Source organism: Vanellus vanellus (assembly GCF_965231255.1).
Source record: "Vanellus vanellus genome assembly, chromosome: 23".
NCBI classification, from domain to species: domain Eukaryota; kingdom Metazoa; phylum Chordata; class Aves; order Charadriiformes; family Charadriidae; genus Vanellus; species Vanellus vanellus.
The window spans coordinates 4,275,940-4,303,039 of record NC_138928.1 but is presented as its reverse complement, the minus strand read 5'-3'; the positions used below and the strand labels follow the sequence as shown (position 1 = coordinate 4,303,039).

The window sequence follows — 27,100 nt, the reverse complement described above, 5'->3', positions numbered from 1 at the left end:
GCATTTCAACCAGTGAGGAAGGGGCTCTCCTTGCCCATAGCTCGCTCCAGGGCTGGTGGCACCTTCTCCTCCCTCTCCCTGCTTTGGGGGGGGTCATTTTCCCAGTGGATTTTATTTTAGCTGTTGCTGCTCAATAGCCAGCCCTCTCGGAGGAATAAAAAAAAAAATGCATTTGTACCTGGCAAATTCATAGAAAGCCAAGGAATAAAAGCGGCTGGTTTGTAACGCTGCGGAGCTGGTGCCTGCGGGCTTTCCTGAGGGCCATGGCTGAGAGGTCCCAGTGGGGTGGCTCGGGGGTGGCACGTGCCACGTGGGGACACTGCGTTGGTCGCAGGCAGCAGGTCTGGCCGAGCCATCGGCCCAGCACTGGGCAGCAAACCCCGGGGACTGGGGCTTGCATGGGGCTGGGGCATGGGGTGCCAAAGCTCCCCTCTCCCACGGGGCAGCCTGGCTGTGAGCTGGGACCATCCCTGCCCCACGCGATGCACCGGTGACGATGCTGCAGGGAGCTGTGCGTGCTCACGGTGCCCCAGGTACCACTCGGACACCCCGAGGGACACCTCGTGTCCCCTGCTTTGGGGATTGCTCCGGGCCATCCCTTCCCAGGGAGGACACGCGGGCTGGGGCAGGGAGGGCAGGGCCAGGCAGGGACCCGTGGCCACCAGCCCCTCTGTGTGTCACCCGGCAGCGATGCCCCACCGCTGCATCCCCCCTGGAGGAGGTGGTGCCGGCGTGGGGCAGGCGCTGTCGGGCCGTTAATGATTTGCAGGATGACGTGGGGACTAAAGGGCTTTCCAAGGGTCACTGTCGGGGAGGCACGTGGAAGGGCGGCCGCCCTCGCCCAGCCCCGTCGCCGGCAAGATGGTGTCTCTGACCGACTTCCAGCGTAAGCGGGCGGGTGGGCTGGGGTGGCCGTGTTCCGGTGGCGATGCCCGTCCCCGTGGGACCGGGGCGCACCGTGGGGATGCTCCACAGTGCCCAGCCGGGGCTGGAGGCTGCTGACCGGGGTTGCCAGGGCAAGGGAGAGGGTGCAATGGCAAACCCCGTCCTGGGGCGGGGGGATGCGGTAGGAGCCCTGCCAGGACGAGGGGACTGGGTAGGGCTGTGTGTGGGGACCAGCACCACGGGCGCTGCAGAGCCGGGTTTGCCCTCACCCTCTACCCCAGGTCTGCATCGGCAACAGTGACTGTGGGGAGGTGCCTGGCTTCTCCGAAGAGCATCTCCAGCCTCTCCCACCAGCTGCCTGTACCACCACCCTTCATGCAACTGCCTTGAAAAATACTGGAGATGACCTTCCTGGGGTTTTTTCCTTTGTGGTTTATTCTTTCTCTGGCAGCCCAGAGGGGTTTCTGGGGTACCAACAGCCTCCTCAAGGCTTGGGCAGGTGGAAAGGCTGTTTCTAAGCTTTGGAGACAAATCCAAAGCACATTTGTGGGAGGGAACAGGCCAGGGATGTGCCAAGGAGAGCAACAACAGCGTGAGGTGGTCTCCCATCCTCTGCAGGGATCGGCGTGGGACTGGTCGGCTTTGGCCTCTTCTTCCTTCTTTTTGGGATGCTCTTGTACTTCGACTCGGTGCTCCTGGCCTTTGGGAATGTGAGTACAGCGGGGCCAGGGCTACCCACAGCAAGCACTGATGCCCAGGATGGAGCAAAGGGTCTGTCTGGGCAGGACTTCTCTGACTTGCTCCCCTCCATCCTCCCAGATCCTCTTCCTCTCCGGCTTGGTCTTCATCATCGGCTTCAGGAGGACCTTCACCTTCTTCTTCCAGCGGCCAAAGATGAAGGGCACCAGCTTCTTCCTTGGAGGGGTCATCATTGTCCTCATGCGGTGGCCACTCCTGGGCATGCTGCTGGAAGCTTATGGCTTCATCAACCTCTTCAGGTCCGTCCCACAACACCCAGCTCCCTGGCGTGGCATGGGTGCCCCAGGCTGGAGAGTGGGAACTGCCAAGTCCCATGCCCAGAAGCCCTGGGCAGAACCCCACTGCTCCCGTCCCAGCAAAATCCTGGCACAGAGCTTAACGGAGACTTTTGTTTCAATGCAGGAGTTTTTTCCCGGTGGCTTTTGGGTTTTTGGGCTCGCTGGCAAACATCCCCGTGCTGAGCAAGGTGAGCAGGGCGCTGGGCACAGTTCTCCTGGGTGGATGTGACCCTCGGGGTTTGCAGTCCTTGGGTGATATCAGTCCCGATGGCCGTGGTTGGCACTGGATAGGGAAGGTCACCGTGGTCTCTCCACAGTTCCCCGAAGATGCACCGGGGGATTTTCCTGCTAATCAGGATCTGTCCCTGTTGCAGCTCTTGCAGAAGGTGGGAGACAGCAGCTCCATGGTGTGACCTGTAAGACGGGCCACATCGCTGGAGGTGGGACAGCAGGAGAGAGCCCTGGGTCCGGCTGTCCTGCAGTGAGCTGCCGCCTCTCTCAGCCCCGGGACCCTCAGCACCGGTTGGAGCCACCCCTGCTGCGGGGACAGTGACTCGCTGCCCTGCGGGGCTCCTGTGAGCAGCTCCTGAGCAAGGCTCAGGGGACCAAGCGCTGTGCCAGGCGGGCTTCTGGAATTATTAGCGTTATTTTATTCTTTTTATCTTCCCCTGTTGAGAGATTTAATTAAAAAGTGTGTCTGAGACAGAACTTATATTGTGCTCCTTTCCTGTGGCTCAAGGCTTGCTCCAGCTCTGCCTCCTCTTAGTGTCACCAAGAGGCATCATGGCCATGGCTGGAGGTGGCACGGGGACCTTCCCATGGCTGTGACTGGAGGTCGCATGGGGACTTTCTCATGGCTGTGGCTGGAGGAGGCACGGGGACCTTCTCATGGCCGTGACTGGAGGTGGCACGGGGACCTTCCCATGGCCATAGCTGGGGATGGCAATGGGACCTTCCACTGGCCATGGCCCCCACTGCCCTGCCCATGAGCCCTGGCCAGTGCGGGCAGCCCTGGCTCGCAGGCAGCGGCTGTGGTGCTGCCTTCCCACGCATCCCGCGGGGATGTGGGCTGCGGAGAGCGGAGCCCGGGGAGCCGCGGGAGAGGGCAGGGGAGGTTAGGAAAACACCCATTAAACCACATTAACATTTCATGACCTGATCGGAGGAGAGTAAATTACCCCGTTCAAATCCAGCGACCATGAAAAAGCAAATGACATCTTGGGGTTATTAATTAATTGAGAGATGCTGGGGTGGGAGGGGGGGCTGGAGCAAATCCATAGAGTTACAGTGCTGATACGTCTGAGCATTATGGGCCGGGACTCACATTTCCCATGGACCCGTTTCCTGTGGGATGCGGCTGGGAGGGAGCAGAGCTGGACCCGCTGGCTGCTGCCTGGCAGGACAGAGCCGGTGGGAGCTATGGCGGCAGTGGGCACCAGGACAGCCGTAACAGGGTTTGAGCCAGGCACCCCGTGCCCACCCCAACACCAGCATGGGTGCTGGGGGGGGGGGGGAGGGGGGGGCGCTGGTCATCTACCCATGACCCATACATCTGCACCGCTCCAGGGAACGCCACCGAGATCTGTGGCTTACACCCCAGAGAGGGATCTGGCCCCATCCACTGGCATTCAAAGCGCCTTTTCATCTGCTGCGCATCCTCCCAACCCCAGCACACCTTCTGGGAGGGTGACGGGAAGCTGCTGCTTTCCAGCCTGTTTCTGTAGGGATGGAAAGTGGCTGTTTTGGCCAGCTGCTGGGGGCCCCATCGCATCCCATCACCCACCATGTCCCCTCTGGGTCTTCTCGGCAGTTGATTTGACCTCAAGAACTATTCAGGCCCAGGTATATCTGGTGCTTTTAAACCCTGCTTGAGGCAGGCTCTGCCCTGCTGGATGCTCTGGAGGATGAGCATCCCCTGGTGCGAGGGGCCGGCTGCTCACTGGGAGACCTCCAGTGCAGGCAGGAGTCTGAGGACAGCACGGAGCTCTCCTGGATTAACGTCAGATGATTTTAAAGGAGCTGTTTTGTTCGGGCTGCAGAAACTCCTCTCCCCAGGAGCACAGCCAGCACTGCTGGAGAACTGGTTAGATAACTCAATGGGTCTGTGCGATCAGAGACACGAGCTGAATGGATGTGAGCCAGGTTTCTACGAGCACTTGGGAAGCTGGGTGCGAGCGGGAGTTTAATTAAACCAAGGCAATCACATCAAAGCTGGTCCCTGCGCAGATACCCTTCTTAACTTGCAAGAATTAATTAATGAGTTTGAGTTAAACCTGTTCCCTCTTGATTGAAGCGCAGCCTGACGGAGCTGGCGGCAGCGCCTGTTGGCGCTTACAGGTACTGCACCGGTGCCCGGGTCTGCGGTGGGTTTGCACCAGGTGAAAGCAGAGCTGGGACCTGCCCAGCTGATGTGGGGTAACTCATTTGGGTACCCAAACCTCAGCCCCAGCAGCCTGGCTGAGCCCTGGGTAACAGAGGACGAGCTCCCCAGTAGGTATAAATGAGGGCAGCCCCCCTCCAAAGCTGGGTATGATTGCTTTGCATCCCTGGGAGGGTTGGCTCCCTTGCTGCTGGTTTTGAGGGGGTGCCTCTACTTTGAGTGCAGATTGCAGCAGGAGTCTCCCGAGAAGGCAAAAAGCAAGCTAGCAGCTTCCCAGCATCAGCCTGGCTGTGGGCAGGAGGAAGGTGGAGGTGGGTCCAGCTCTGCTGGTATCAGGGGCAGCTTTGATGATAAAGCCGGAAGGGTTTGGAGCAGAGCGAGAGCTGGGTGGCTGCTTGTGGAGGAGGGATGGGAGAGGAAGCGTGGGCTTGGACATCACGCAGGTAAGCGAGGGCTGCGCCCTCCCTGGTGCCCAGCTGCAATTCCTGTCTTTGCTTCGCCCCAGCTGAAAGCTCGGGCTGTAGAGCAACTTTTCCTGGTCAAGCTTCAGTGGTCCAAGAGACCTCACGTGCAGGATAATGTGATTGCCCCTGTTTAATGCCCCATCCCCACGGCAGCAAGCAGAGATGAGCAGGGTGCGTGCCCCCATTGCTTCACCCTGCTGGGAAAACCAAGCCAGGATGGAGCATCACCCCTGGGTGGCAGCAGGGGATGCTTCCCATCAGGCTCCAAAGTGACCCGGGGAACCGCTGTGAGATGCCTCTGGGATGGAGCCGGCAGCAGCGAGCCGGAGCCGGCGCTGCTCTCCCCAGCCCGCATTTCTGAAGCTTATTGCAGGGAACTGTTTTCCCTCTGGTTCAGTAAATTGTGATTTCAGCGTGCCCTGCCAGAGCAGCTTTGGTTTTAAGCAAACACTTTGGGTGAAGCCCTGGCTCTGCTGACGTCAATGGCCGAATTCCCCCGGTGTCGGTGCCGTCCAGAGCCACCTCTAAGTCCTTCCCAAAAGTTGGTTTTGTGCTTGAGCTTTTCAGTCATCCAGAACAAGGGTCTTCACAAGCCTCATGTGTTTTTACTAGCAATAAACTCGGGGAGTAGAAAAGTGTGTAAAATGTGTGGGAAGCACAGAAATGTGCCTACCTTTTTGTACTGTTTTAAAAGAGCCCTCAAGAAGGCTATTCAGTAAAACTTCCTAATGATTCCATTTAGAGAGGGAAGTACTTAATATTTCAATTTTTACTGTAGGAAACGTGCTTGTTCAGCCCAACACTAGAGAGGAATGCATTTATTCTGCAGAAAAGCATTTGTTTCTCTCTGGAAAGCATTTTCCTTGAATTCACTTTTAGCTCAATCGTTCGATTCCTTGAAAGCAGGCAGGGAAATAACTTGAGAGCATTCCCCTGCTATTTCCAGGTGAGCTGCTCTTTATAGTATATGTAATCGTACGAACCCCCAGCCCTCTGCAGCAAACTGCAGCAGGTTTCCCACAGCAGCGCACGAACCGAGCGGGGAGATGGCAGCCCTGCCTGATGGCGTGGTACCTTCAGTCCTTGCAAATTCAGCTTAAGTGATGCTTTGTTTAGAACTGCCTGATGCTTCGAGGCTGCGTGGGAATTGTTAAGCATCCTCCTTGCAGGTCTGGGTCTCCTGAAGGACTGGGGATGATATTAGTGCGGTCCCAGACCTGATTGATGTCCCTGTGGCCATCCTTCCCGTGGCCCTCAGCACAGCTCCTGCTCCAGTGCTTTGAGCCAGTGGGGCGATGCTCCTTCCCCCTCCCCTGGTTCCTGTAACGCACCCTTTGCGGGTTATTTAAAGCCCAGCATCAGGTCTTTCCATCGCTTCTCCCATGCACCAGCTGTTCATCCCTGCTCGCTGCTGGCGGAGGTGAGTGGAAAATGCCTTGCGGGGATTTTCCTCGCACAGGGGAAGGTGTCTTGCACCGAGAGGTGTCGCCGAGCCCTGGTGCTGCCAGCGAGGCAGGTCAGCCTCAGGGCTACCACCGGCCACTGCAAGGCAACCACCCTTGGTTCTTTAAAGGGCTTGGGCAAGTTGTTTTTGCCTGTTGATGCCTTGGTTCCCCTTCAAAAGCACTGTGGTGCCAACCCCTTGGCAGGGAAGGGCTGTTTTCCTTACAGAATGCAGTGGGCTGATGCCGCCTTTTCCCTGGTACCCACAGCCCTCCACCATTCCCGGCTGCATCCCGCTCCAGCTGTCCCATGGGAGAGTGGTCCATCTGTCCCTCCCAGGGAAAAGCTGTGCCCAGAGCATCTAATGCTCCTCGGGGCTGCTGCAGACGTGCTTCCGCTTGGCCACGGCGGGTCAAAGGGGAGCTGGAACTGCCGGAGCCCCACGGCCCCGCATCCTGGGACCACCTTCCCTGGGCTGACGTGGCCCCTTTTCCTTTGAAGTCACGCTGCAGCCTCAGCCTCTCCTTTGGGGAACGGGGCTCAGCAAAGAAGGCAGAGCCCGTGGGATGCCCGGGAAGGGGATTTATGTCCGGTGGCTCCCTGCCAGGCTCTCTCTTGCATCGCTGCGGTTCTTGGGCTGGGCTGCTTCCTCCTGACCTCTGCACCTCGCTGCAACCTGTGCCGGGGCACAAGGCTCCCCCGAGTGACGCAGCACCAGGACTCGGCGTGGGAAAAGACGTCAGGGCTGGGGGAGCAGGGCTGCGACCCGCAGGGCAGAGCCTCGGTGCCCGCCGAGGTCAGCCTTCCCCTGGCTCCAAACGCTGCAGCCAAAGTCCCCCAGGGGAAGGAGACTTTGAAGCCCCAGTTTTGGGGGGAAGCTGCCTGTAGCTTGTGGGGTGTCCTCACCACCTCCCCAGCACCGGCGTCCCCTGGACAGGGGTGACAGCAGTACCCTAAACAAATCCCATCTGCAACAGGAGCACGCCAGCACGGTTGCGTAGCTGGGGTTTCAAGGCAGGGGCAAGTGTGTCATCAGGTTTCTTCCAAGAACATTTTTATTGCCTTTCCAGTCATTTCCCACCGAGATTCCCTGAGCTCAAGCACTGGGCTTGGAGCCACGGGGCCTGTTCTGGCACCCACCAGCCTGGGCTCAGCACTATGTGAGCTAGGCACCAGTGATGCACCTCGTACGGGGTCCTCCACAGCCCATGCTGGGGTTTTTGAGCACTACCTCCCTTCTAAAGCACAGGGCAGAGTGGGCACAGCAGCTCGGCCACCCGTAGCCACGCTGGGCTCCTCTGCACCCTGCTTGTACCGGGCCGAGAACAGACCGCTCCCCCTGAGCATGGTGTGCCTGGCCAGGCTGTGGATGCTCATACCTTGGTCTTATGTCATATGTAACTATTGCAATGAGTTTAGCGATTCTCTGCCCTGGGCTCTGCATTAAGGCTCTGCTCCCTCACCGGCGTAATGGGGCTGGGGGGAGATGTTCCCCCTCGCTGTGCTCAGAGCAGCCCCCGTGAGGGCAGTGGGGTCTGGTGGGTTTGCAGTCGGTGTCTGTGTGGCTGGAGGGGCCGTGGCTGAGCGCCTGTTGCTGTTCCCAACCCTGGGCCTTGGGGGAAAACCCCATTTCTCTGCAGCACGAGCTCAGGGACACCTCCTTGGCTAGACTGCCCTCTAGACCTGAGCCACCTGCGTCAGCATCACCCACCAGCTCTCCTGATTGACACCAGCAGGCATTTGGCCCATGCCCCACACACACCGTGTTAGCGATGACCGGGCGCTGACACGCAGCAATGCCATTAACCGCAAGGAGCGTGGGTTTGCGGCTCCCAGCTATTCGCAGCTCCTCTTGCCAGCCACGCTCATCAGCTGTGCCCACCTACCGCCGGGCACGGCACTCTCCTGGCCATGCCACCCTCCGCAGGGACTGTCCCGGTCAGCATCCAGCCACCTGCCCACGGTGCTGCCCATGGGATCCCCAGCCCTCCCCCTGGCCAGCAGGGAGGAGAAACCCCCAGGGATGCAGAAACCCAGGCTATAAAAGCATCCTCCCCTCTGGGATGCAGCGAAGCTGCTGGCAAAGGAGGTGGCTGCCCTGGGAGAGCGCGATGCCGGCAGGAGGACACAGCAGGAGCGTGCAGCAGTGTCTGGTGGTCTTGGCTGTGACCTGGAGCGCCGGCTTCTTCCCCTTGCCAGCCCAGGCTTTGCAGAGGTAGCAGGCGTGCGTGTTGCAGGTGGCCCACTATTTTGTGGGTCTTGCTGCCTCCCCCTTGGGTTTTGAGTGCTTGGGCCGGTGCTGAGGACCGCGGGACTCCCCTCCTGCTGCAGCCACGCTGGGAAACCCTCTTCCTCCTCCTTTTCTCTTCTGTGCTAACACACCCGCTCTTCCTTGCTCTTCTTCCTCTCTCCCCTTAAGCACTGCACGGCTCGGCAGCCCCCCCCAACTCCCCAAAAAAAACCAAAAAACAACCAAGGGGCCCAAGACGAAATGCTTCACTTGCAGACAAATGAGTGGTGCGTGGGGCTGGGGCTCACCCGTGGGTGGCTGCCCGGTGGCGGTAGGGTAGGTGCCCCCTGAAGCAGCCAGCCCCCGTGGGGTCCCTGCCCCGGGGGGGCCGTGGTGCATCCCGCCTGCTGCATCCCCCCGGGGATCGCTGTGGGGCTGGCGGTGCCGTGGGAGCGGGACCCACGGGGGGGCCCCGGCTGGCAGCCCCACGGCGCGGGGAGCTGCTGCCATCTAGAGCCGCCCGGCTGGATTTCCCCCGGCAGGAGCGCTGGGGAGGGCGGGATGGGGGTGGCAGGGAGCCGTGGGGGTGTCTCTTACGGCTGCCCGGGTGCTCCCCCCGGCCCCCCAGCCCTGCCCTCGCCCCCCGGCAGGATCGCGCTGCGGAGGATGCCCTCCATCCGCCAGACGCTGCAGGAGATGGGAGTGAAGGTGTCCGACGTCTTCCCCGAGCTGAGGCAGAGCAGACACAGCAGCAGCATCGGCGGCCCCAGAAACGGGACGGCTCCCACCCTCCTCACGAACTACCTGGACGTGAGTCTCTCCCTGCCTGGGGCTTTGTCACCCCGACACGGCCCTGCACACCCCACAACCCCCCCCTTCCCCCCCAGGTCCTGCCCGCTGCACCCCACGGCGTGTGTGCTGCCGGGGGCTCAGGTTTGCGTGAGCCCCCTCTCCTACCTGAGCTGTGACCCCAGTGATGCTCCCCATGCTGTGTCTCCTCCAGACCCAGTATTTTGGCGAGATCAGCATCGGTACCCCCGCGCAGACCTTCAAGGTGGTCTTTGACACGGGCTCAGCCAACCTATGGGTGCCGTCCTACAAGTGCTCTCCCCTCTACAGTGCCTGCGGTGAGTATGGGGGCACGTCCCTCCATCTTGAGAGCTGGTCACAGTGGGCTGTGGTGGGTTTACCTTCGCACAGGGGGGTGTCTATCTGCTGCTGTCTTGTCCCCTGGCACTGGGGCAGGGTGGGTTCTTCAACCCACGGAGACTGGAGGAGCAGAGACCCTCACCTGGTCCTGCCATCGCTGCCTCCCTGGCTTTCTTTGATGCACCTTCTCCCTCTCCTCAGTTTCCCACAGCCGCTACGACTCCTCCAAGTCACGGACGTACATAGCCAACGGCACGGGCTTCGCCATCCGCTATGGGACGGGGAGTGTCAAAGGCTTCCTCAGCCAGGACATCGTCATGGTGAGTGCATGCCCCGAATTGGCAGACCCAGCGCCACTGGCTCAGCAAGGAGATGCCCACGTGTGGCTCTGCTCCCCCATATAAGCATCCCCAGTTACCCAAGAGTAGGGGGGGTCTGGTGGGGATGTCGCTCCCCAACTCCCGGCAACAACACTTGTGCCCTTCCCCAGGTATCAGACATCCCCATCATCCAGGTCTTCGCCGAGGCGACGGCGCTGCCTGCCTTCCCCTTCATCTTTGCCAGGTTTGACGGGGTGCTGGGCATGGGCTACCCCAGCCAGGCCATCGACGGCATCACCCCCGTCTTCGATCGGATCCTCTCCCAGCAGATCCTCAAGGAGGAAGTGTTTTCCGTCTACTACAGCCGGTGGGTCTTGTGGGTAGCGGGTGCCGGGACTGGGGAGGAGAGTGTTTTGCTGGGCATGGGCATCGCAACCATGGCAGTGCTGGGTTTGTGTCTTGGGACTGGGAAAGAGCCGTGGTGGGGCTGCAGGGCTCAGGCTGGGATGGAGGGCACGGGCATGTGGAGGGTGCCTGGGGGAGTTGGGGTGGAAGGAGGCAGCACAAGAGGCAGAGCCAGGTGGATGCTTATCTGGAACCGCTGGGCAGGGAGTGCCGAGGGCGGAAGAGGCTGCTCCATGCTCGTTTATCATTGTCGGATTGCATAGTCGCCAGCTCTGATTGTGGGGCTGGAGCAATCACAGCCGGGAGTGGATTTAGTGTTTCTTCTACAGGCAAAATAAAAAAAAATAAAAATCCATTGAAGAAAAACCTGCACCTGCAGCCAAACCCCCTTTATTTCTTGCCCCAAACTGTTGTGTCCCAGCATCCCTCCTCCCAGCAGCACCAAAACCCGCAGGAGAAGTGGGAGGGCCCGTCCTGGCAGAGCAGGAATGCTGTTCCCCCCCCCTGCCCCAGCACTCCCCATGGCCCCCGGTACAGCAGCCTGGCAATGTGCAGTGACACACAGACCCACAAACACATGCTTAAAGCAGGCACAGTAGCTCTTTACCTCAACTAAAGGTGAATCCAGCACTAACGAACAAAGCCTAACGATGCTGGCTGCAACTGCAGCCTCATCTGGGTGACGCTTGGGTCCCCTCAGGGACACAGTTGCTCTTGGACCGCAGGCTTATGGAGCGTCTCTCTCTTTGCAGAGCTTCGAAGTAAGAAGACGAAAAGCACGAGCGCTCTCGAGACAGCACCCACTAACAGTCCCCCGCGCACCCCGGGGCCGGGCAGCAGACCCCGCTCGCGCTGCCTGCCCCAGGCGCTGCCAGCCGGGCACTGCTCCGTGGGAGCTCACGCCGCACCGGGCTCTGCCCGCACGCCTGCCCGGCACAGCAGCCAGCACCGACCTGCTCGGAGACCTCAGCATGCGGCACCCCCTCCTCTGCGGGCTCTCGCACCCCTCTGAACTAACTCGGGGTCTCTTCTGCTCCACCTTGCTCTCTGCCGCTGCTAACGGGGTCAGCCGAGCCTCGCGCCCAGGGCCGGTCCCTTCGCCCCATTTTTTCGGGGACAACAGCCGAGGGGGAATCACTCCGCTGTGTTTTGCACCTTAGGAACGCTCCGCTGAAACCCGGGGGGGAAATAATCCTCGGAGGCAGCGACCCAGCCTACTACACCGGGGAATTCCACTACCTGAACGTCAGCAAGAGCGGCTACTGGCAGATCAGCATGAAGGGGTGAGGTCGGGGAGCGCTTCTGCACAGCACCGGCCGCATCCTGCAAACCTCCCTGGGTGCGCAAGGGTGGGCTTGGGAGAAGCTTGCTGGGTGCTGGGGAGGGTGGTCCACGGAGGCATGTGTTCGCCCGGTGTTGCTGGAGGATGCTTTGCCTTCCGGAGGGGAGCAAGGGGGGTTCCTAGAGCACAGAGTTGCATCTCTGATGCTCAGCACAACACGGAGCTGGGGAATGCAGAGGGGGTGGCACCCTGGGCTGACTCAACTTGGAAGCTGCAGTGGAAGAGTTTAACCCCCTTTAGTCCTGCAGAAGGAGCGTGAGGCGCTGGAACAATTCTGCTTTGTTTCATTAAAAAAAAAAAATAAAAAATAAACCCCACACATGATGGAGCTTAGCATTCACGTTGGAGAAGCTTGAAGGGAGGGTTCCCGGTGCCCCTGAAGAGTTGGTACTCTGAGGGTGTGGGGAGCAGCACATGCTCTGCTCGGTCAGTGTTCCCTGGCCAAAGATGTGGCGTGTCCCCCCGGCGGTGTGTACGGCCCCGGGAGCCGAACTGCAGCCACTCTCCCCTCCCTCTCCAGCGTGTCCGTAGGGGCTGAAATCCTCTTCTGCAAGGAAGGCTGTTCAGTGGCCATTGACACGGGAGCATCCTACATCACTGGCCCCGCCGGCCCCATCTCTGTGCTGATGAAAGCCGTCGGGGCAGCAGAAATGGCCGAAGGAGAGGTGAGCAAACCCCCCCTGAACCTCTCTGTCCCTGCCCGTACCCCAGCCCGTCCCTCCCCCAGCAAACGGGCTCAGTGCTGTCTCCCCCTCCCACAGTACATGGTGGACTGTGACCGAGTCCCTCAGCTGCCCAACATCTCCTTCCACCTGGGCGGGAAGGTCTATGCACTCAGCGGCTCAGCCTACATCCTTCGGGTAAGCTGCATCCCTCCGTGCGGGGCGGGAGGGCGGCAATGCCCGGGCTGGGGGCATCTCCTGGGGAGAGCGGTGCATCTCAGGGTGCGGCTCTCCTGCAGCACCCTGCACCCTCCCGGCTCCCCAAAAACAGCTGAGATGAGCCCCAGAATGATGCTTCTTGTTTTTCCCCAAACCCCTCCTGTTCGGCGGAGGTGTCCAGATGAGCCCAGACCATCCTGTCGCTGCTTCCTTGGGTGGTTTAGGGGGGATTTGGGGTGATCAGCAAAGGGCAGAGACAGGCAGGGATCCTCCTTCCTGGAGGAAGGAATGTCGAGGCCGAGTGAAGGGTGTTGAGCCGGGGGTCACAGCCCACCCTCGGGCGCGCTGCAGTGGGGATGTCCCTCCTGGTACCCCCATCACTGCATGGGTCTCCTCCTCTTTGCAGCAATCCCAGTACGGGGAAGACGTCTGTGTGATGGCTTTCTCAGGGATGGACATCCCACCCCCGGCCGGTCCCCTCTGGATCCTGGGCGCCAGCTTCATTGGGCACTACTACACCAAATTCGACCGGCGCAACAACCGCATCGGCTTTGCCACAGCCCGCTGATGGCCGGGGGGGGGGGGGGGGCTGGGGAGAGGGCCGAGAAGGGAACCAGCCTGGAGGCAAGAGTACCACCAAAAAGAAATGATTTGAAGTGCAAAGGAGAACAAGCGTTTCCTTACAGCTCAGCCACCTCCTCTCTGTACCGAAGCAACTGCAAAACCTCGCCTTCTCCCACTCCAAAACCCCCGCTCCGCTTCCCGAGAGGCTCTGCTGCTGGGGAGGACTGAGCCTTAAATGTGTCTTCTAGCGAGCGAGTTCAGTCTGGAAATCCAAACGGGATCCTGCATCCGGAGTTGCACCTCCGGGGACTTTGAGGGTGACGTGCAATAGAGCGCCTGGCACGCGGTGGACTGCTGCTGGCGTGGAGGTGCCCGCAGGTGGCCGACAGAGTGAGGAGGGATCACCCGTTACAGTTTGTGTTGTCCTTTGAACGGGAGAAAAATAATCTGGCTGTGTTTAATGATAGTTTTTGCTGTTGTTAACCCTACCCCTCCCCGTGACTTTAACATTAAACAATCTTAGAGCAACAGGGGACTGAGTGGATGCTTATTCTTGCAGGGGGGAGGGATCAGACACTTTTATTAATAAGAGAACTGGACAACAAGTGTTCCTCTGCGAGGACCCACCGCTGCATTTATGTCCTTCCCTGTTTCATGAGCGAAACACGCTCCCAGCTACTGCCACAGCATCTACGTGGAGGCGAATCAGGGTCTTCTCAAACAGCAAAGCAGCTCTGCAGGAGATGAGCTGCTGGGTGGGCTACCCATGCCTTGACCTGCATTCCCATGGGGGACTCGGGACCGCTGGTGGCACCCCTGGGGACAGAGGGACAGGGCTGTACGTCTGCTTTGCTGCTTTTTGGGGAGGGGGAAGGTGCATCCAGGTCTGATCAAGGGTGGCTGAGTTTGCCCCACCGGGAAGGCAGCTCTCGCTGCCTGGATCTGTTTTCATTGCCACATTGGCTCCAGCTAAGGACTCGAGGCTGATCTCTGTCCTGGCTGTGTGCGGAGATGCTCAGCGGGAGCACACCGGAGCCGCGACCCCCGCGCCGGCTGGCCTGGCAGGAGGGGCAGACCAGCGCTCCCAGCTCGGAGGCTGACATTTCCAGTTCTGTGGGAGAGCTGCAGTGCTCCCAGTTACAGCCCAGCAGCCGCGAATCCTAAGCGCTCCGCAATGCCAAGCGGTTTGCAACACACCCTCATCTCCAGTTCGACCAGCTCAGGTCTGTGACTGCCGTGGTCCACAGCCGAGCCCTGGAAATGTGCCCGTACAGCAGAGCACAACACTGGGGCTACTGGAGCAGAGCCTGGAGCAAGCCACCCTCTGAGTGCGATCGCTCACAGAAGCTTCTCATCCTCGTTTCTGCCCCCAGCGATGACTGCTGATGAATTCCCAGTGCTGCCCGAAGCGCGCGGGCTGCCACGAGCTGCCTCTCAGGCTGCGGGGATGTTCGGGAGAGGGATGCTCCTGCCGGCACTGTAACGGCTGCTGCTGCGCGACCTTTCCAGCCAGGTAGGCAGCAGCCTCTGCTCCGCTCCGCTTGCCATCCCTCCCTCCTGGCACGGCCCCTCGGCCCCTGCCCCACCGAGCACAGCCGTACCGCAGAGATATGTGGCTCAGTGGATGTTTGTCCCTCCCAGGAGGGTCTCCGCAGCCACGGAGCATTTAAACCTCTTAACACCGGGATGCACAACCCTGGGTCTCCACGGACGGGAAATTCAAGGCACCCAACGATGTTGTTTCTTACCGTCACCTGCTGCAGCACTGATCCATCACCTCCAGCACGGGGGTGAGGAGAGCAGTGGCGATGGCTCTTCGGGGCCCGGGGCTGGAGGGAAGGGGCCCCAGCGGGCAGCGTATCTCGCTTTCATCCAGCATTTCCTGAGCACACCCGGCGCTCCCGGCAGCACAGGAAACCCCAGGGGCTGGGAAGCAGCGGCAGCACAGGCAGGGAAGGCACGGGAGGGAGGGCAGAGCTGCCCAGAGACCCTCAGCACCGGGATGTCTGCACAGGTCAGCGCTGGAGCAACAGCCCGGCCTCTCCACAACCTTCTGGCAAGCTTCTCCCCTTCCTTCCTACCGCAGGGAAACTCTCCAGCTGGAAATAACTAAGCCTCCTCTGTCCTATCCTGCACTGCAAAGGCTCTGGAGAAGGCTCGAGTGGATGTGAGCTTGAAAAAGCACCAGGTGACTTAAGCCCCCGTGATGGCTTCTGCCTACGGCCCTCAGCTGGAAAACGGTCAGGCCGGCCTAAAATTGGATGTTTTTGTGGATCCAGTTTTGTCCCTATTCAACACAGTTGTTCCGAGCAGCGGGAGGGAAAAATGCCTGGGCTGCTTGCGGTGCTGCTCCTGGGCCCCTTAAGCCAACCTATTAACACCTCTAATCGCCTGTGCCAGGGCAATTTCCCGGCCGCTGCTGCGCAGCCCTGGCTGCGAGGCACCGCTAACCCGCAACTGCCCCGTATTAACACTTGTGATTGTTACGGGCGAGCAATTAGGCCACACTCAGCCCAGCAAAGCGGCGGGTGCAATTATGACCATCCTATTAAAACTGACAGAGCTCGCTCTATATTTAGAAACGCGGGGAACTGGCTGGTTTGGTTTTTTTCCCCTTCCTTAAACGATTTTCCCCAAGTCTCCGTGGTCTGTTTAGCTGGTTTCAGCCACAGCCAGCTGTAAACTTTGGAGGGGGCATTCTCCGCTCCGAGCCATGTGCAGTTGTTATTTCCTCCGATAATGAAGCCGGGGCTGGAGCGGTGTCAGCGGGCTGCAGGGGGCTGTGCCAACGGGCAAGTTGTGCTCTATCTTTAAATATCAAACCTCTCTCCAGCCCGCCTGTAAATCCCCTATGGGGGTCAACACTTGGTGGGTGAGATGGGAGAGGGTGGTCCAGAGAGGATGTGTCCCTCCTGGAGCCAAGGATGCCGCCGGCACCTCTTGGGGTGCATCCTGTGCCTCCCCATGCTTTTTATCCCAGATCGCAAAGGGATGGGGAAGATGTGTGGAGCCCCCCGGGGATGGCTGAGGGGGTTCAAGCATGGGGGGGTGGAAGGCATTGGCACCAGGTGTGGGGGGTGTCATTATGTGGATCTTGGGGGGGGGTCCTGGTGAGCATCCAGTGCGGGTCCTGGTGCTGTGTCCCAGGGCATGGGGGTCCCAGAGAGGGTCCGATGCAGGTCCCGGTGTGAGCCCCAGGTGAAGTCCCAGTGCGGATCCCAGTGTGGGGTCCCAGTGTGAGTCCCAGTGTGGGGTCTTGATGTGGGTCCCAGGGGGGTCATGCGGATCCGGAGTAGGGGGGTCCCGGTGCGGGTCCGTTACAGGTCTCGGTGTGGGTCTCGAGCGAAGTCCCAGTGTGGGTCCCAATGAGGGGTCCCGGGGGGGGGGGGGGGGGGGCGTCCTGCTGTGGGTCCTGGTACCGATCCCGAGGTGGGGTCCCGGGGTGGGTTCCTGAGCGGGTCCCGGGGGAAGTCCTGATGTGGGTCCCGGGGGGAGTCCCGATGCGGGTCCCGGTGCGGGGTCCGGTGCGGGTGCCGGGAGGAAGCCCCGGTGCGGGTCCCGGTGCGGGTCCCGGTGCGGGTCCCGCTGACCTCACAATGCGGGCGGGCGCTGCCGCGGGAGGCGGGCGGGAGGCGGGCCGGTGACTCATGGCTTCCCAACGGCGGGCGGCTCCTCCCCGCGGCCGCCGGCCCCGCGGCAGCCCCCGGCACATGGGCCGCGGCTCCGGGAGCGCGGAGCTGGGTATGGCCGTACCGCCCGGCCGCTGCCCGGACTGCCCGGGGCCGGAGCCGGGGGGCGGCGGCGGCGGGACCCCCGCCGTGCCCCACCTCGGCATTGCGGTGGACGAGGGCGACGTGCTGCCCGGGGCGCTGCGGCTCATGCGGGAGCTGAGACCCGGCTGGGAGCCGGCGAGGGTGAAGACCAAGGTACGCCCCGACGGGGAGGAGGGGGGGGGAGCCTGCGCCGACCCCCCCGCCCTCCCCAGGGACCGGCCGCCGCAGCATGCGAGGGGGCTGCAGAGCCCACTCTGGGGGGCTGTAGGGTCCACCCGAGGGGGGCTGTGGGGCTCACCCCGAGATGCCGTAGGGCCCACCCTGAGGCAGCTATAGAGCTCGTTCTGGAGGGGCTGTAAGGTCCAGGTGAGGGTGACTGTAGGACCCGCCATGGGGGGCTGTAGGACCCGTCATGGGGGGCTGTAGGACCTGCCAAGGAGGGTGCAACATCCTGTCCCCCCGTCCCCTCTCAGAGTGTAACCGGGGCCCATCAGGTGCACGAAGGTGTGATATCACCCCCCCCACTTTGGGGGCTTTGAGGACCCCTCGGGCAGCCACTGAGCGGTGACAGTGAATGCAAGTGTGTCCCCAGGGTCCGCTGAGGCTGCCAAGGCGGGTGAAGGCTGGGGGGCTGCCAGGGCAGCCGGTGCCCCCCGCAGTCTCCTCTGCAGGTGCCCTCCCTGCGCCCAGCGCTGTACAGCGGTGCCGCTCCCGGGAGCAGATCCCGCTTGGGTTACTTGTGGACTCCCACCTTTGCCAGGTCTGTGTTGGCTGAGCGCAGGTTCGGGTGGGAGCAGGGATTCAGCGCTGGGCTCCTGCATGGGACGGGGCTCGGCTGTCCCGAGCTGGCAGGGGGTTTTGCCGGGGGAGCGGGACCTGGGGGCTGGCGGCTGCCTGGCAGGGGAGTCCCTTTCCCCCTCCTCGCCTCTGCCCGGGGGTGTCGGGTCTGGGGTGGAAACGCGAGGCTGGTGGTGCCTGTGCCCTCCCAGGGCTCCTGGCGATGGGCACAGGGGTGTGGAGGTGGCAGAGCTGTGTGCACTTAAACCTATGTATGTGTGTATGTGTGTCCCCTGAAGGCACACACTTCCCGTGTGCCTGGAGTGTCATTAAAAATGTATTAATAGCCAAGTGTAATTAAATACAAGAAGCTGCAGGAAAATACATATGAAAGGGCAGATGGCAATAGACAGGAAGCTTGGAGTTCGAGTTCCTCGGAGCGCATAGTTGTAGGGGCAGGAAATGTCTCGGGCTCTGTGCAGCACCGAGCGCAGACCTCGGTGGTGATGGTTGTTTGAGAAGGACCCCAGCTCTCTGGTGTCCAGGCATCGGAGGGGGTCAGTGTTCAACAGCAGCTTGTGTGTGCGTGCATGTGTTTTTAATTAAAAATAAAAAAAAAGTTAAAAAAAAAAAAAGGCAAAAAAACCCTCTTAGCAGTTGTGGGGGGAAAACCTCCAGTTGCCTTTCCCTTAGCTGCTCTTGCAAGAGCTCTTCGGGAGGGGATTGGAGTGGTGCACTGGTCCTCAGCTGGTTCCTATTAGCGTTCCTGTTCGCTTTCCTCCCCGCACTGGAGCGGTGCCCGGTTCGCACCACCTCGTTGCACGGTGTCAGCGCACAGCTGCTTGCTGGGGCTGTACCAGCCTGCGCCGGTGACACGGAAAAATCCCCCGGCGCTTTGGGGCAGGGTGTGGAAGGTGGGGAGGAAGGGTCTGGGCGCTCGGCCTCCCCTGCCTGCCCTCTGCTTGCTGGGGTCTTCAGCCCCCTGCGTTCCAGGTTGCGCCCGCTTTCCGGGGCTCCCACTCCTCATCGTTTAAGCTCTGTCCCTGGGCAGAAGCATCCCCGTACCGAGAAGGCACAGGCGGTATCGGTGAGTCAGCCAGCCACGCTATCAGGGAAGCAGGCACTCCTCCATCCCTCATCCTGCAATAAGAAGAGCAGCAGCGATACGGAGTCAAACCCCTGTGAGGACTCTGGCGTGGTTGGACATTTTTAGCCCAAATTTGGCAACCAGGTGCCCTGCTGCAGCCGGGCCCTGGGCTGCCGGCTGGGGAGCGGCGCTGGGGGTGCCTGCGCGGGGAGGCAGCCGACATAGCGATGCTTCGGGGATGCCGAGGGGGGTGTCACGGCAGGCGCAGCACCGGGGTGTCGGGTGGAGCTACTTCGCTTTGGCGTCTTTGCACAGGGCTTGGGTCTTGCTTCGCATTTAATTGCCGCAAGGCTTCTGGTATGGAGTCACACTTGCTTCCCCCCCCCCCACTCCCCCCAGTTGTCACACAAGCACAGCAGGGAAGGATTTGGGCTGGTAGCGGCACCCTGGCCCTGCCGATAGCTGACTGTGCTTTGGATCCACAAGGAACAGCACCAGGCATCTGCCAAGCAGCCGTGCTTGTTCCTCGGGAGCCGGAGGAGCTGCCGCCTCCAAACCAGGCGAGCCCCTGCGTGCGTGTGTGCAGGTTGCTGACGAACCACGTGTGAGTCTCCAAAGTTAGTGGCCTGGAATTCGGGGGGGGGATAAGGCTCAGTAATCCCATTAAACCCGCTGAAAAGGGCTGATCGGGCTGTCAAGCAGCAAAACAAAGCAGCACGAGGACTTCGCAGGTGAGGCGGCGCTGAGCATCTCGACGCGGAGCCCTTCACCTGCGGCCGATGTGATGTAGCTGATGGAGAGCACCGGCCCCCGGGTGCAACGCCGGCTGCATGGGTGGGCCATGACACCTTTCCTTTGCTGAATTGCTGGCCTCGGGGGCCTGGCAGGACAAAGAGAGGAGAGAGCCGAGCGTGGCACCGGGGTGGAAACACAGATTATCTGCCCTGGGAAAAGCAGCTCGGTTTGCTTGAGAAGCTTCAGCCCACCCCCGCTGCAGCCGAGGGGCAGCAGCCCGATGGGCCGCGGTGGGCAGCTCACCGCCCGCCGTGCTCACCCTGAATCCAACACCAGCCAGCTGCGGAACGAAGGGTGTTAGCGCCATCTGACTTCAGGTGTCTCATTCCAGTGCTTTGAGTTTCCCTTGGGAGGCTGCACGGGGAGCCCTATATATAGGCACCCTATATAGAAGCGGGAGTTGCTGAGTGGGATGTCTAAAATTAGCTGTCCCACCCCCGAGCACCGCTGCTGCCGTAGCACGCGCCCTCGCCCCCCCTCCCGCTCCGCCAGCATCCCACCTGCTCCAGCTCCCCCAACCCAAAGGGGAGAAAGAAACCACTCTCATGGGGAGCAGCGGCACCCCGGTGTGCTTGGCCTCGGTGCCGAGCATCCCGCCCGCAGGGGGATGAGCATCCTGCCCGCGGCGGGGATGATGGGGCAGGGCTCTCCCGTGGGGCGATGGAGACCCAAACTCCTCAGTGCGCCGGAGGCAACTGAGATCCCCGCGGGATGGGGAGAGGAGCCCGGCGCGGACGGCAGCGGCAGCCCCTGCATGTGCGCGGGCAGGCGGCCAAGCCGGGGCGCGCGGGAGAACAAAACTCTCTTTCCATCTGTGAGGAGCCATCAGAGCAATGACACGAGACTGTCCCCAGCAGAGACGTCCCTGCCTATCAGCGACCCAGCCCCGCGGGGAGGGTCGGGAGGAGGAGATGGGGTGGTGGTGTTTGCTCCGTGTTGTTTGCCGGTTGGTTTGTTTGTTTGGTGTGTTTTTTTTTTTTTTTCATTTTGTGCCAAAAGATTTGCGCTGATTTTTTTTTTGGGGGGGGGGGAGTGATTCCCAGGGCCGGTCGGGTGCCAAGCATGCTGGCGGCACATCTGGCCTGAGCTACTCCTCAGCTTCCAGGTGAAAAATGGCAGGATTTCCACCCAAATCGCCAGCTTTGCGCAGCTGAAGCCTCGTGCCCGTGGCCCCGTGTAGAGCCCCTGGTCCATGCGTGTGCCTCGAGGCCTTGCAAACTCGTGCCATCTGCTGCAGGAGCTTGCCTGGCTGCTGTGGGCACTGCTGCTTTGTGCTTTCTTTTGCTGGTTATTGCCGTTGCCACGTTGCTTTTCTCCCTGGGGTCTGCTGGTGGGAAGGGGGTCTCCCCCATGCCCGGCTGGCATGGCAGGGATGCACAAGGACCGGCTCTGCCGCCCCTCTCCCCCTCCAGCTCTTCACCGATGGCATCACCAACAAGCTCGTGGCCTGCTACACGGACGAGGGCATGGCGGACGCGGTGCTGGTCCGTGTCTATGGCAGGAAGACGGAGCTCTTTGTGGACCGGGAGACGGAGCTGAGGAACTTCCAGGTGCTGCGCGCCCACGGCTGCGCCCCCGACCTCTACTGCGCCTTCCAGAATGGGCTCTGCTACCAGTTCCTGCCGGGCATCGCGCTGGGGCCCGACCACGTGCGAGACCCCCACATCTTCAGGTGTGCAGGTCCGGGGAGGAGATGCGGGATGCGGAAACCAGGAAGGGGGTCTGCTCCATGTTTCCAGCTCTGCCCGTCACCGCCTTTGCTCTGGACCGGTGCTCAGGCATCGCTGGCGTGCACAAACCTGATGCCGGGGGATAAACGGGCCAAACTGCAGCCAGGTTTATCGCCGTGCTTTTAAAGGACCATTTTTTGGCAAATAAAGAGCACCGCATGAGAACCGCAGCTTTTATCTGGAAAGATGAATGCTGCCTTTGAGCCAGACAGGGTCTCGAAATGCTGCAGGGGCTCGCAGGGGAATGGCTTCAAACTGGAAGAAGGGAGATTTAGGCTAGATCTTAGGAAGAAATTCTCTCCTGTGCGGGCGGTGAGCCCCTGGCGCAGGGTGCCCCGAGCAGCTGTGGCTGCCCCATCCCTGGAGGTGCTCAAAGACCGGTTGGGAGCAACCTGGGCTATGGGGAGGTGTCCCTGCCCCGGGCAGGGGGTGGCACTGGATGGTCTGTAAGGTCCCTTCCAACCCAAACCATTCTGTGATTCTATGAAGTGGAGGGGAGTTTCAGCTGTGCTGACCCTGCTTTTTTAAACGTGGCTCTTGGGGAACCCTCCTCAAGACATCTCAAGGCTGGTTTTGAGGGCTGCTCCTCTTGGGAATGCTGCTGCACAACCACCTCTCACCCACACATCCGTGTTCCCTTCCAGGCTGGTGGCCCAGGAGATGGCCCGGGTACACGCCATCCACGCCAACGGGAGCCTCCCCAAGCCCATCCTCTGGCAGAAGCTGCACAAATACCTCACCCTCGTGAAGACGGATCTCAGCCCAAAGGTATCCAACCCCAGGTAAAGGCAGAAGGATCCCAAAGAGCCAGGCTCTGGCTTGGGCATCCGCTGCCCACCCACCTCTAAGTCTTCTCCATCCGGGACCGGGGGGAAGAGCCCCGGTTCCCAGGTAAAGCCTCTGCGGGATGCTGGGGGAGGTGTCGGGGCTGGGGATGGTGTCATGTGGACATGGCCACTTCTGAATCGTGATCACGAGCAAAGTCGTGGCCAAGCTCCCAAGAGCAGGTGGGATGGAGGCATCTCCGTGCACCCTTCAGCACCACTCCTGCCGGTCCGGGAGCAGCATTAGAGCAGAGGCAGCGCTGGGTTGTGTCCTCCTCCTCCCTGCAAATCTAACCTGTGTTTTAAACCCTTCTTACGGTGGGGATCTGAGCAGCAAGGTTGAGCTAACATTGCTAGAAACCCAGTATAGATCAAAGCAGCCAGTCCCCACTTCAAACAAGTTCATCCCATTTCTGGGAGCCCGGGTTCACACCAGGTGAGTGCCGGGGTGTCTGGGAAGGATTCGGGCAGCCCCAAGAGGTGGCGGAGGTGAATGAACCCGAAGGCAGGCGAATAATTAACCTGTTCCCGGAGCAGCAGCGGCAGGACGCAGGGCTTTTCTCAGCCCTCGCCCCGCTGCAGGCAGACTTTACCCAACCCTGCACCTTCAGCGCAGCCAATTCGGTAATCATTAACCCGCTCTCTTCTTGGAACTGAAACTTGTGAGGTTACTGAGAGAGTACGTGCCCTGCAGAATCCAAGAAAATTCCCGTTGCCTGGGGGTTAGTCAGGCGCTTTGGGAGCGAGTGCTGGGGGGCTCGATGGTGGGTTGGGTGAATTTGGGGGATGGATGGGGAGAAGGGAAGGGCTGAGGCTGCACTGTGGCATCTGCCAGGCGCCCCGGGTACCACACTGGAGGCTGTCCCCGCCAAACCTGACCTCCCCACCATAAATGGCCTCGTTAGCCCTCGCTTCGTGTCACTGATGAGTTCATTTATAAAAATGCACGGAGGGAAGGAAGGGGCAAGGCTGATCTCTGCCCCCGAGGGAGGTTCCCCGTGAGCAGAAGTGATTCCACCCCGTCCCCTTCCCCAGCCTCCAGCAGGACGTGCCCAGCCTGGAGATGCTGGAACAGGAGCTGGCCTGGATGAAGGAAACGCTCTCCCAGCTGGGGTCCCCCATCGTGCTGTGCCACAACGACCTGCTCTGCAAGAACATCATCTACGACGGCACACGAGGTTGGTGGCAGCAGCTTTGCACGCCCGGCGGAGGGCTCTGTCCCTCGCCAACATCCCGGGGGGGCAGCGGCTCTGTCTCCAGCCCCTCTCACCGCCCCTGCCTTTGCCTCCGCAGAGCACGTTCGCTTCATAGACTACGAGTACACCGGCTATAACTACCAGGCTTTTGACATTGGAAACCACTTTAATGAGTTTGCGGGTGAGTTGGGCTCCTCTCCGTGGCACTGAAGCACACACGCGCCCCCTCCTCAGTTGCAGTGGCTGCCCCGAGGTCTCCCAGTCCCTGGGGATGGAGGAGGCGGTTGCATCCCCAGTCTTATGGTGGGAATTGGAGCAGCTCCTCCTCGGGCTGCCCGGGGTTAGAGCGATGTGCGAGGGAGGGTCTCTGCTGGCGCTGGGTGCCGGTGGTGGGCAGCCTGGCTGCTGCTGGGATGCAATGCTCGGCTCTTAACCACGCGAGGGCTGTGCCTCGAACCAGCGGGTTCATCCCCGGCTTGTGCAACCCTCGCCTGGTCACGCACAGGGCCACGTCGCTTTGCCTTGGAGGAGCCCTCCCTTTTGCCCTTCTTGCCCCGTTGGCATCGCTGACCCCGGCTCCCCTCGCAGGCGTGAAGGAGGTGGATTACCGCCTCTACCCCAGCAAGGAGACCCAGCTGCAGTGGCTGCGCTCCTACCTGCAGGCCTACAAGCAGCTCACTCGGGGGGACCGAGGAGGCACGGAGGTGTCCGAGGAGGAGCTGGAGGCTCTCTACGTGCAAGTGAACAAGTTTTCTTTGGTGAGTGGTGGAGGTGGGAAGGAGCCAGCCTCTCTCGAGGGCTGCCCGCGGGACGGGTTTGCCTCTGCTCTCGGGTGAGCCGGGGTTTTGTGCTGCAGCTGGGCTGGCGAGGACGGGGGTGCGGGTACCAGCCTAGGGGTTTGGGGGCACCTGGGGTAGGAGGCTGCCCCAAAGAGCCCGGCTGCACCTTGGAGGCACGGAGCCCTGGGGCAAGGTCAAAGATAGCACTGGCTGCCCACCGCCCCCCCCCGACGCGTGCCAAGGGACAGCACGTCTCTGATAGCTGTGGCTTTGGGCATCCCTTCAGAGAGGTCAGGCGGACCCTGGGTGCGGTTGGGCACGAGGAAGTCCTCTTTGGTAAATGCCATGGACAGGCGGAGCTGATTTTCTGGTCACTTAGGGCAAAATCTGGGCTGTTTTCCTGGCTGGATCTGCCGGGAGGGACATCCCGGCTGCAAACACAGAAGCTGGTACCCTGAGTGCATTGTGTGGCTGTTCAGCATCTTTCCTGCCAGCATCCCTCGCCCGGGCTGGGACCAGCCTCCGGAGCATATAAAAACACATGTGTGGGCCAGCCCCAGCTGGCTGCCACCCCGCGTCCTGTCGTCACAGCCACAGGACTTCTGGGACCCAGCCAGGAGAGGCGTGAGCGACTCGTCCCATGGGCAGGGATGCTCCATGCCCGTTCCTGATCCTCACTTTGTCTGTTGCAGGCATCCCATTTCCTCTGGGCGTGCTGGGGCCTGATCCAGGATAAATACTCTACCATAGACTTTAACTTCTTAAGGTGAGTCCACCGGGGCTGGGGGCCATCTGCTCCCAGCGCGATTCGGTGTTAAATGACCGGAGCAAGAGAATCCCAATGATCCCTCCATGCTGGAGGGATCCTCTGAGCCATGGGGACAAGGGGCTGGGGCACGAGTGTCTCATTTTCTGTCCCTCTCTCGGCAGATATGCAAAGCTAAGGTTTAAACAGTACTTCAAGATGAAGCCAGTGGTCACAGCCCTGCAGATTTCTAAATAGCGTCTCCGGCCCGTGAGACCCTGAGCTATTTTGTTCTTGCTGCGTCCACAGCCCTCGCATCCCCCTTGCCCCTTCCCCGCCCCAGCCGGGGGTGAGGGCAGGTCCTGATGGTGGGAAGGGGGAGAGAAGATCTGCCTCAGCCACCGATTAAAGGAGACCCTGGACATACCTGAGACTGGACCATGAGATGCTAGAGAGGACCACGGCCTCGGAGAGGCCCCTGCCTACGCAAGGAAGCCTTACCAGCGCCTTAACGCCGAGCCCCGGCTCGGCCCCGGTGCCCAGCAGGTCCGTGCTTTGCTGGCACTACTGCTGCTCGGCCTTGGCACCCGGTTTGCTCCCTCTGTGCTGTCCCCGAGGGGGGAAACGGGTGCCACCGTCTGCTCAGGACCCCTCAGAGCTGCCCGGTCGCTTTAGCTGCACAATGCACACGCTGTGCCCGTCGCCTTTGCTGCTCTCTCCGTCCCCTCTTGCCTTGCCTGCTCGGTGCCGCTTGGGCTCCCACCCCCAAACCAGCACCTTCCTGGGGTCAGTATTGATCCCGGGCTGGGGTCAGTATTGATCCTGGGCTCGGGGCTGTCTCTGAGCATGGGACCCTTCTCCATGAGGAGTGGGTGCTGCTGGGCTCCAGCTCGGATGGTGCAAAGCAGCGAGGGGAGGCAATGGCCATGAGCCGCATGGGCTCGGGACCAGCGGGCTTGTGCTGGTGGGCGCTGGGGTCCCTGCCCCTCCTGCAACGTGCTCAGCCCGTGGCTGGCCCTGCTTTTCCCCATGGCCGTGCTCTCCCATTAACTCCCTGCTCCCATCGTGGCTTCCCTTGTAGCATCCCACGCTGCCGCAGCAAGGGGCTCCCAGGGCCAGGGGGGTCAGTCCTGCCCCCAACATGGGCACCATCCCTGTCCTCCTCTCGTGGCCATGTCCCTGCGTGGGACCCAGCGGGAGGAGGTTGGATGGAGCCGACCTGCTCCCTGAGCTGGGCACAGCTTCATCCCCTCTCAATACTCGGCTGCTCCCCAACCGGAGGCTCTGCGAGGGTGATCCTGGCCCGCTGAGCACTGTCCGGCTCATGACAGTGGTTGTGCATCAGCTAAGGGGTGGAAGCAGACCCCTCTGCCCCTGCCTTGGCTGCTTGGCGAGTGGTATGGGGACAGGGCGGCTGTCCCCTCCGCGCGGGCACAGGAACCTGCCCCAGCAAGAACCGGGACTGTTGTTGCCTCTGGTGTTCGTTTTGGTGCAAAATAAAAGCTGCTGGTAGCTGGAAATGCGGGATGGCGGATCTGTGGGGATTTGTGCCGGAGCAGGGGCAGCACCCCTGGGGTCGGGGGGTACACTCAGCCCTTCTCCTGCAGCTGGAGGAAGGCCAGAGCAGGAGCAGGGATGCTGGTGACAGGGTGGGCTGCTGCTGTCCCCGTGCTCTCCCTTCAGGTGTGTGCATGCAGCACTGGCTGCCCCGTCTCTGCTGGCAGCGATGGTTCGGGATTGTCCTTGTCCCAGAGCAATGCCCTGTGGTGTAAAACAGCCTTCTGTGACGCTGAAGGCTGATCCCACATCTTCATCGTGCCCCTCCTCCCCCTCCCCCAGGCTGTGCTGTGCTCTGGCAGGTTGGCTGCAGCGGGCACCGGGCAGAGGAGGCTGAACCCCAAATCCGCTGCTGTGTGGGGTGAGACCTCGGGAAAACACAGGTGAGAGGTGGGAAGGAGCAGCCCGGGACCCACCACGGAGAGCCAGGGCAGAAGAAAGCGCCGAGAAGCAGCACAAGTGACAGCATCGCAGGGAGCAAGAGCCTCAGGAGGGGGCTGTGCGGGAAGAGGGGCAGGGAAAGGGGGGGACGAGCACCCTCCATCTGTGCTCTGAGCGCCTGGGGCGAGAGCTCCCCATCCAGCCCCCGGCTCTGCCCGACCCCAGCCTGGCAAAGCCCAGACACAGCTCTCTGCTCCAAAAAGTCATCTTTATTGTGCCAAGGGGTGGGGTGGGGAACAATTGTAAACAAGTATGTGAAATATACAGGTTAAGTTACTCATCGTCTTATTAACAAA

The 27,100-nt window shown here is 61.2% G+C and overlaps 3 protein-coding genes across 3 annotated transcripts; all 3 read left to right on the top strand.

The window, feature by feature from the left end:
- Positions 1–861: 861 nt before the first annotated feature.
- On the top strand, positions 862–2,335 carry GOLT1A (golgi transport 1A; the record flags this gene model as incomplete). The annotated part of the gene is made up of 5 exons (XM_082494504.1): positions 862–886; positions 1,504–1,595; positions 1,705–1,883; positions 2,047–2,110; positions 2,297–2,335. The coding sequence occupies 5 exons, from the start codon at positions 862–864 to the stop codon at positions 2,333–2,335; spliced, it is 399 nt and encodes a 132-aa protein (XP_082350630.1).
- A 5,985-nt stretch (positions 2,336–8,320) lies between these two features.
- Positions 8,321–13,104, top strand: REN (renin; the record flags this gene model as incomplete). The annotated part of the gene is made up of 9 exons (XM_082494600.1): positions 8,321–8,424; positions 9,090–9,249; positions 9,443–9,566; positions 9,790–9,908; positions 10,079–10,284; positions 11,474–11,596; positions 12,176–12,320; positions 12,417–12,515; positions 12,943–13,104. 9 exons carry the CDS (start codon positions 8,321–8,323, stop codon positions 13,102–13,104), a joined length of 1,242 nt encoding a protein of 413 aa, XP_082350726.1.
- Positions 13,105–16,810: 3,706 nt separating this feature from the next.
- On the top strand, positions 16,811–25,064 carry ETNK2 (ethanolamine kinase 2; the record flags this gene model as incomplete). The annotated part of the gene is made up of 8 exons (XM_082494446.1): positions 16,811–17,026; positions 20,945–21,204; positions 21,907–22,044; positions 23,122–23,264; positions 23,380–23,463; positions 23,871–24,040; positions 24,754–24,827; positions 24,992–25,064. The coding sequence occupies 8 exons, from the start codon at positions 16,811–16,813 to the stop codon at positions 25,062–25,064; spliced, it is 1,158 nt and encodes a 385-aa protein (XP_082350572.1).
- Positions 25,065–27,100: the final 2,036 nt, after the last annotated feature.